The sequence below is a fragment of the Lithobates pipiens genome, unplaced genomic scaffold (genome assembly GCF_037356315.1).
Source record: "Lithobates pipiens isolate NorthernLeopardFrog02 unplaced genomic scaffold, aLitPip1_a1.2 Scaffold_1, whole genome shotgun sequence".
Taxonomy (NCBI): Eukaryota; Metazoa; Chordata; class Amphibia; order Anura; family Ranidae; genus Lithobates; species Lithobates pipiens.
The window spans coordinates 153,398,088-153,407,752 of NW_027507685.1; the positions used below are offsets into that span (position 1 = coordinate 153,398,088).

At 43.0% G+C, this 9,665-nt stretch overlaps 1 protein-coding gene across 1 annotated transcript in view; it reads right to left on the minus strand.

Annotated features, from left to right (window-relative positions):
* Window positions 1-9,653, minus strand: part of PTGES2 (prostaglandin E synthase 2) — a 27,313-nt gene extending 17,660 nt beyond the window's left edge. Inside the window, exons 1-2 of the mRNA XM_077478702.1 lie at window positions 9,263-9,653; window positions 4,155-4,349 (exon numbers count right to left, since the gene is read on the minus strand). Of these exons, the coding sequence (XP_077334828.1) occupies window positions 4,155-4,349; window positions 9,263-9,613 (546 nt within the window). The 5' untranslated portion in view covers window positions 9,614-9,653. The remainder of the gene's footprint in view (window positions 1-4,154; window positions 4,350-9,262) is intronic.
* Between the last annotated feature and the right edge of the window lie 12 nt (window positions 9,654-9,665).

The window sequence follows — 9,665 nt, forward strand, 5'->3', positions numbered from 1 at the left end:
GAGAGAGAGAGAGAGAGAGAGAGGAGAGAGAGAGAGAGAGAGAGAGAAGAGAGAGAGAGAGAGAGAGAGATGATGTCTACAGCCTCTGCCAATCCAGGCAGGCGTTGAATTCATTAAAAGAATACACCGCTCACCTTACTTCCCTGGGTAAATCCATTCACTGATCTCCTACTACTATACATCCTTCTGTTTGCCTTTGAGGTCCCAGGCACCCAAAGGGACAGGTAAATCTGGGACATATGACAGGGGGTTATTTAAATGCATTTTGGTGGACAATTCCCATAGAATGTAACCCAAAAGTGGTATAGGTTTGGTTAGTGAAAAATCCTACTTTCCAGAGGTGTGGCATTTAATAGATCTCTGTTTGTGTTATTATTGTTTGATTTATTTTATGACATATCACAGCATGGCGGATGAGTAGTTGGCATTCTTTCTTTGTGTTTTTTAATGGTTCTAATGTTTTGTTTTGTTTTAAATGGTGTTGCCTCAGAAGGGGGGTAGTCTTATACCGCGAATATTGCCCAAAACCTGTTTTCACTTGAAAATAGGGGGTCGTCTCATACGCCTACAAATACATACATATATATATATATATATATATATATATATATATATATATATATATATATATATATATATATATATATATATATATATATATATATATATATATATATATATAGGCCGAAACAACTAATCGATGAAAATAATCGATTACTATTTTCATAATCGATTAATCGGCCACTAACATAATGGGGTTAAAAAAAAAACTAAAATTAGCCCTTTATAGTACAAAAAGAGGAAATCGCTACTGTAAATATTACTTTCACTGTCCCATAGTAAAAAATTAACCCCTTAGCCCTTGTACACATGGTCGGACATTCCGACAGAAAATGTCTGATCGGACCGTGTTGTCGGATAATCCGGCAGTGTGTGGGCTCCATCGGACTGTTTCCATCGGAATATCCGACGGACAAAGTTTTAGAGCTGGGCTATAAAACTTTCCGACAACATGATCCGATCGGACTTTGTCCGATTGTGTGTAGAGAATTCCGATCAGACAAAGTGCCACGCATGCTCAGATCAAATTCCTAGACCAAAGCTATTGGCTACTAGCATGAATGTAGTCCCATCGTAATGAAATAACATCATCACGTTACGTACGATCGGATTTTCCGACAACTTTGTCCGACGTGTGTATGCAACACAAGTTTCAGACAAAATCTGTTGGACAAAATCCGACGGATTTTGTTGTCGGAATGTCCGACCGTGTGTACAAGGGCTTACAGTTGCGATTATTTGCTCTTTTTGTACTAATTTTTGTTTTTTTAACCCCATTATGTTACTAAACATCTCAGGCCTGGGTCACACCTCTGTGTTTTTTGGTGCTTTTTGAAGAAACACAGTTCATTTACATGGTTTCCTATGGGACATGTTCACATCCATGATTTTTTCAGCTGCTGCATATTTGGAAAAGACAAGGACTATTTTTTTTAACGCAAGATGGTGCTATTTTGGTTCAATAGACTTCAATGGAGAAGCTGCAGAAAAATATGTAATAACACAATTTGTGTTTTTTAATCTGCCCAACAACAAATTGGCCCAAAAAATATGTAAAAATGCAATCGCAGCAAAATTACCTTTTTTTATTATTATTATTAGAGGTTAGTAACCGATTAATCGAAACAATAATCGGCCAACTAATCGATTATGAAAATAATAGTTAGTTGCAGCCCTAAAATATATATATATATATATATATATATGAGAGAGAGATAGATAGATAATCAAAAACTCTATATTCCTTTAAAATTCATCTTTTTTTTTAGCAGGATGTATAATAAAAATTAATAAAGCACATAAATTAACCATCATTGCATGATTGTATATTAAAGTGGTTCTAAAGGCAGAAGATGTTTTCCCTAATGTGTGAGGGTTAAAAAACCTTCTGCATGCAGTCCCCCCACCCCCATACCTACCCTGAGCCCAATCTTGATGCAGCGATGTGCATGAAAGCACAGGCTCTGTCCACGCTCTTCCTCCTCTTTAGGTCAGAAACAGCAGCAGCAGCCACTGGTTCTTGCTGCTGTCAGTTACAGCCAACAACGACGGAGTGGGGGGCGGGGCAGAGTCAATGGACCCAAACAGCGAGACTCGGAATCGAGCCAGAGGGAGGAGCTAGGAGCACCAGTGGGGGACCAGAGAAGAGGAAGGTTGGGGCTGCTCTGTGCAAAACTATTGCACATAGCAGATAAGTAGAACACATCTGTTATTTTAAAGAATAAAAAAAATTGGTGTCTTGCATTGCATGTGATGATATCAAGTAGCAACTGGAAATGGTTTCAGTGAACAGTATGATGGAGGCCTGCCAATACAAGGAATAATGCAAACACAACTTATTGCTTTACGTGCATTTACCCCTTCTGTTGCAAGACTTGTATGCTAATAAGGAAAGTCTTTCAGCAGTTCATACTGCAATTTCTCTCCTTATCTCCTTTTTAAATGCAAAGAAGCCAACAGAGAGGACTTCTAGCAGACAGACAGAAAAACAGCAGTGGGATTAGATACACAGTATCCGGTTTTTTAAAACTATGTCAGCAGAGGGGTTTCCTCAGGATATAGATAAACTATATGGACTATATCTTACAAATGATCTCTCAGCATATATGAGCTTCTGGCAATTCCCTCTACAGCAGAGCTCATACTAGGGGAGAGAGAAGCAGCCCATTAGTTGTGCTACAATGTTCTTATGATTATAAGTAACATGCTGATAGAATAAAAAAGCCACAGAGAGAGATGAGCTCATCGGTCTGCTGCTTCTCCTTTCACTGTCCAATCACAGGCTGGGAGAGGGAGAAGACTTGTAACTGCAGCAAAGAAAATCCAGGTTTCCTGTGCTGCCAGACAAAACTGTGCTTTGTACTAGGACCTGTGTAAGATTGAGGACTAGATGGACAGAATTATAAATCCTTTGACAGATGAATAAACTCCCTTATATTTATTATATCTGTGAATTCTGCCGTTTGCCTGTGGTTCAGGTATGAGACATTTAACAAACATGCTTCAACCATAAATGATCAGACTCCACACAGAATAAACTTTAAGGAAGAGCTCCAGTGGAAAAAAACGTTTTTAAATGTTTTGCTAGGTTACAAAGAGTTCAATCGCAAGAGGTGTATGCCAACTCCCAGACTGCTGCCTGTTATTTACAATTTATAACTTAACTGTTTAAGGACCACCCCAAGTACATATACTGCAGCAGGGTGGCCCTTAAGAGCAAAATCACATACCTGTATGCAATTCCTTTCTTTGGATCTGGGGCACTTGCTGTCAGAGCCCTGCCCTCTGCTGTGAATGGACACATGGAGACACTCAGTGGGTCCGGCGGATCTGATGTCCCCTGGAAACTGGGCGATCATTTTGAGAGGGGCAGAATGGTGGTCTGCCTATGTAAACAAGGCAGATTGCCATTCTTCTAGTAACAAAGACCAATCTTGTGTTTCTACTAAGCAAGAACACAGATCTCTGTCTTTCTTCAGTAAAACCATCTACCACAGTTAGAAAACACTTCCAGTTAACCCTTTGGTCACCCTTGATGTTAACCCCTTCACTGCCAGTGCATTATATTTAGCACTGATCACTGTCTTAGTGTTACTGGTCCCCAAAAAGTGTCAGATTTGTTTGCCACAATGTCGCAGTAAAACCTTCCAGAGCTGAAGTGGTTAATTGATGCTGAGAATAAAGATCACTATACTTTTGGCTCTCTGACAACAAACCCGCTCTCCTACACAGCCACCATCCTGCCGCTTGCTTGCCCCTCCTATCCTCTTGTCCATTTACTGGACAATTTGGTTGCTGTGAATTAATTCACAGAATATAGAGCATTCTGTGAATGAACGAGGAGGGGCGGAAAGCATAGCTTGTGTATGAAAGCCGCAATTCTGCTGTTGGGGCACTTCCTACTAGCATTAGTGAGGATGTAAATTTTAAAGAACAGGCAGGAAATCAAAAGGCAACATACCCATTTGTAATCCAACCCGAATTAAAAAAAAAAAACTGTTCTTCCCTTAAGTCGTTTAAAACAAAGAATGCAAAATAAATGTCAACTTCAAAAGAAATCTATGAGAGCTTATAAAGCAGGAAAAAAAACTCACAAGAGGGCAGCCAGCATTAGCCAAAAGGATGGGAACCTTTCTATAGGAAGAGAATTTGATCTCTTTCCTTATGACTGGATTGACTTCCACTATTTCATGCGGCAGCTGGTGATAGTCCAGGAAGGCTCGCACCTTACTGCAGAAGGGACAGGTCTTGTACTGGTAGAGTGTAAGCTGTATGCCACCCACCGGGACCTGAAAAAGATAAAAAGAATGATTTAAACAATCCATCCCTTAAAGGAAGAAATAAAAACACAATCCCACACATTACAGCATTCTAGAGTTTCCACCTCATCCCTTTATACCCGAACACATTTAAATTACTCAGGTTCTGAGAAAAATTTAATGCAGATAAGGCACCAAGTGAGTTTAAATTACCACCTTAACCAGCCACAAAACCTGTGTAATTAATATGTGTTCGGATTTAAAGGGATGAAGTGGCAACCATACAGGATACCTGTACTTTTACACAAATGAACTCTCGTAGTATAGCCAAGGACACTAAACAGCTTTGCAAGTAGAAGCTGTTATTTTTTTCAGCCTTTTGCCCCCCCCTGAGCTTTAAGAAATGTCAAGTAGGCAGAGTACAGTGTAAGTACTGCTCAGTTTACATTAAAGGGGTTGTAAACCCTCGTGTTAAGGATGCACATTAAGGTGAAAAAACACCTGCCAGTCACTGGCCCCCCAGTATTACTTACCTGAACCCCTTCATCTCTTAGGCGGGGACGTGCTGTCACGGGGGCCGGTTCTTGATTGGATAGATTGATAGCAGCGCAGCCATTGGCTTCCCCCAAGTCTAGCATTCGAGTCTGTGTGGACGCAAATTCTGGACTCGGGTCAGCACCCGTAAGGTTAACCCCTAGCGCTTCTCCTAGGGGGTTATCTGATGCGGGGAGGAGCCACGAGAGCCCCCTAGAAGAGGATGTTCGGGGCCACTCTGTGCAAAACGAGCTGCACGGCATCCCAATACTTTTGGTGACATGTTTGTTATTTAAAAAAAAGATCCTTTACAATCACCTTAAGCTGGTCTGCTCTGTACAGTGTAATTAGCAATGACTCCAAACCAGGCCTGAGAACAGGGAACAGATTTAGATATGAATGCAGTTAGCTCTCAGTATACCATGAGATGGACTGATGGGCAGGGTTTAGCTAAACTCATACTGTATTGTCTTCTTACAGCAGTCTGTGATCGGCTTCTACTGTGACTACACAGGTGCAGTATTCTACATTCCACTTTGCTACCCTCAGAAACCTGCCATTCAGATTGAAAAGTAGACTTCTACAGATTTTGAAAACGCAGATTTCTTCCCTGGGCAAGCCATCTAATTCCATGAGCAAGAACACCTTCATTTTTAAAGTAGGTGGACAGCATTTTTCCATAAAATGCGACCTATTTCAACATATGAAAGCGCTTCATACATCTTGTAAAGCAAGTAACCAAGTCAAAGGGGTATCCTGCCAAGTGTCAACTCTCCTGTCTTCTGCATGCCCCTGTATAAGTACATCGTACAACTCATCTCTTTGGTAGGTTCAGTCATAGGAAAACTGTAGCAGTGTGCACATGTAACGAACGCTCCACAAGAAACTACACATTAACCACCTCAATACCAGGCACTTTTACCCCCTTCCTGCCCAGGCCAGCTTTCAGCGCTGTCACAGTTTGAATAACAATTGCAAAGTCATGCAATGCTGAACCCAAATTAAATTTTTATAATTCTTTTCCCCCATCACCACTGGGTTTTTTTACTAAACAAGTTAAAATAAAAACACAGAAAATTTTGAACAAAAAATATAAAAATAAGTTTTTCCATTTGTTATAAAATTTTAAAAATAAGTTTTCTCCTTCAATGATGGGCACTGATGAGGAGACACTAATATGCAGCATGGGTAGGCTCTTTACTGTGATTATATGGAAAGAACCCACACGCTGGAATCCATCCAAATTCTTTACTCGATAATCACCAAGTACAAAGTAATTGCTAACATGTTTTGGCGAAGAGCTGAAGATGCCAAAACATGTTAGCAGTTACTTTGTACTTGGCGATTATCGAATAAAGAATTTGGATGGATTCCAGTGTGCGGATTCCTTACATTTATCCACATTTCGAGTTTGTGACAAGTGGGAGGTCGTCTGAACCTGGAGTACCTGATACCAGTAACCAACACGCATATTTGGAGGTTTTCACAGTTAGCTTGGTGCTATACTGCGTTTACTGTGATTGGCGTTGTAGTGCGTCAATGCGACGCACCATACAACCGATTGCAACACTAAATGACACCAGGGGTGCGCACTAGCAACTTGTTCTGCTGGATGTCTAACTACAATGTCCAGTCAGAACGAGTCACTGCCCTGCCATAACTTTGCCATAGGCCGGGCGTGATATAATTAAACAAAGTACACGCTATTCTTTTTTTTTCCCTATTCAACCAAGGGGTTTGATAAAAACAAAAAAACAAACAAAAAACAACAAAAAAAAACTGTCTGCTCTGATTGGAGCCGCTGAACTATCTATGCAAAGTTAGCATAGTCATCTCCCCTGCTGAGCAGTTGTGTTCTGACAGAGGGATGCTGCCACCCCCACCAAAACAGCTCATGAGCTGGTTGGCTGAGAGTGCTGATCAGCAGCTGGCTTTGTGCATTGGCGTGCAGTCATGTTGAAAAGTTGAGAGCATAAAATTGTCCAAAATGTCTTGGTATGCTGACATCTTAAAGCGGGGTTCCACCCTAAAGTGGTACCTCCGCTAATCGGAACCCTCCCCCCCTCCGGTGTCACAATTGGCACCTTACAGGGGGGAGGGGGGTGGAGATACCTGTCAAAGACAGGTATTTACACCCACTTCCGGGCATATATCCTGTCCTGCCGCGCTGTCTGCTGGGACACACACGGGTCCCAGTGACAACGCGGACAATTCCTATTGCGCTGCGCGACTCGCGCAGTAGGGAACCGGGAAGTGAAGCCGATTCGCTTCACTTCCTGATTCCCTCACCTAGAATGGTGGCGGCAGCAGCCGAGGGCCGAGCGATCGATCGGCATCGCTGGAACCTGGGACAGGTGAGTGTCCATTTATTAAAAGTCAGCAGCTGTAGTATTTATAGCTGCTGGCTTTTAATATTTTTTTGGTGGAATCCCTCTTTAACCACTTAAGGACCAGGCCTCTTTTTCGGACTTGGTGTTTCCATGTTTAAAACAGTTTTTTTTGCTAGAAAATTACTTAGAACCCCCAAACATTTTATATTGTTTTTTTTCTAACACCCTAGAGAATAAAATGGCGGTCATTGAAATACTTTTTTTCACACCGTATTTGCACAGCGGTCTTAGAAGCGCACTTTTTTTGGAAAAAATTCACTTTTTTGAATAAAAAAAAATAAGACAACAGTAAAATTAGCCCAATTTTTTTTTATACTGTGAAAGATAATGGTATGCCGAGTAAATTGATACCCAACATGTCACGCTTCAAAATTGCACCCGCTCGTGGAATGGCGTCAAACTTTTAGCCTCAAAAATCTCCATAAGCGACATTTAAAAAATTCTACAGGTTGCATTTTTTGCGTTACAGAGGAGGTCTAGGGCTAGAATTATTGCTCTCGCTCTACCGATCGCGGCGATATCTCACATATGTGGTTTGACCACCGTTTTCATATGCGGGTGCTACTCACGTATGCGCTCGCTTCTGTGCGCAAGCTCGTCGTAACGGGGTGTTTTTAAAAAAAAAAATTTTTTTCTTATTTATTTTAATTTATTTTATTTATTTTTACACTTTTAAAAAAAAAAATAATAAAATGGATCACTTTTATTCCTATTACAAGGAATGTAAACATCCCTTGTAATAGAAAAAAGCATGACAGGTCCTCTTAAATATGAGATCTGGGGTCAAAAGGTCCTCAGATCTCATATTTGGGCTAAAATGCAACAAAAAAAAAAAAAATTAAAAAAAAAAAAAATCTGACATTTAAAAAAAAATATAGCTTTAAGAGGTATGGGCGGAAGTGACGTTTTGACGGCGCTTCCGCCCTCCTATGGTATAGAGACGAGTGGGGGCCATCTTAGCCTCACTTGTCTCTATGCCCAGCTGACTGAAGGACCCGATCGCCTCCGCCGCTACCGACGGCTCCGGTAAGCGGCGGAAGGTGCGGGAGGGCGGCGGGAGGGGGGGTGGCACCTCTCCCGCCGCCGATAGCGGTGATCTCGCGGCGAATCCGCCGCGGAGACCACCGTTATCGTACAGCCGACCGCCGCCTGAAGAGATGGATATCTCGGTTGTGGCAGCAGCTGCTGCCGTTACCGAGATATCCCTCTTCAAAAAATGGACGTACATCGTCGTGCGGCGGTCGGCAAGTGGTTAAATGTTCCCTTCACTGGAACTAAGGGGCCAAGCCCAACCCCTGAAAGACAACCCCCCACCATAATCCCCCCTCTACCAAATGATTTGGACCAGTGCACAAAGCAAGGTCCATAAAGACATGGATGAGCGAGTTTGGGGCGGAGGAACTTGACTGGCCTGCACAGAGTCCTGACCTCAACCCGATAGAACACCTTTGGGATGAATTAAGAGTGCAGACTAAGGATGAGCTCAGGCATGTCACATAGTCCACGTGCAGAGCCCCCCAGGAAGTCGGCGCAGCGCTAATCACACTCAGTGAGACATTGCCCGATCTCTGTAGCCACGCATTGGGGCAATGTCTCACTGCCTGTGATTAGCGCAGCGCTGCGTAGACTTCCTGGCGGACGCCTGAGCTCATCCTTATTGCAGACTGCGAGCCAGGCCTTCTCATCCAACATCAGTGCCTGACCTCACAAATGCGCTTCTGGAAGAATGATCAAACATTCCCATAGACACACTACTAAATTTTGTGGACAGCCTTCCCAGAAGAGATGAAGCTGTTATAGCTGCAAAGGGTGGGCCAACTCAATATTGGACTAAAACACCAATAAAGTTCATGTGCGTGTAAAGACAGGAGTCCCAATACTTTTGGTAATAGAGTGTGTGTGTGTGTGTGTGTGTGTGTGTGTGTGTGTGTGTGTGTGTGTGTGTATATATATATATATATATAATGCTCTGTCCAGATGTCTGTATACATAAAGGAGAGGCTGGGCTCTGGGTCATACCTGTGTGGTCTCCTCCTCCTCGGTCTTCTGCTCCCCCAGGACATAGTTCATAGAGTGTATGACCCCCAGAGCTCCACCTACAGCAACCATCACCCCCCACCCCCTCTTGCCCTCCTCCTGCCCCCTCCAGCCTGTCCTATACCTTCTCCAGCCAGCACTGAGGGGGGTGAGCCCTGTGTGTGGAGAGGTGAATGGAAGGCTCCTCTGACTCTGCACACACACATATCCTCTACAGCTCTGTACAGCACCCCCAGCTGCCAGCCCACTACCTAGGCCGGCCACACCAGCCCTCCATTGCCCAGCCAAGCGCCATGACAGAGCGCCCAGCTCGTGTACCCTGCGAGCCGCCATCTTCTCTGCAACCTGGCACCGCCCACCTCTTGCTACCCGTACACAGGCACAT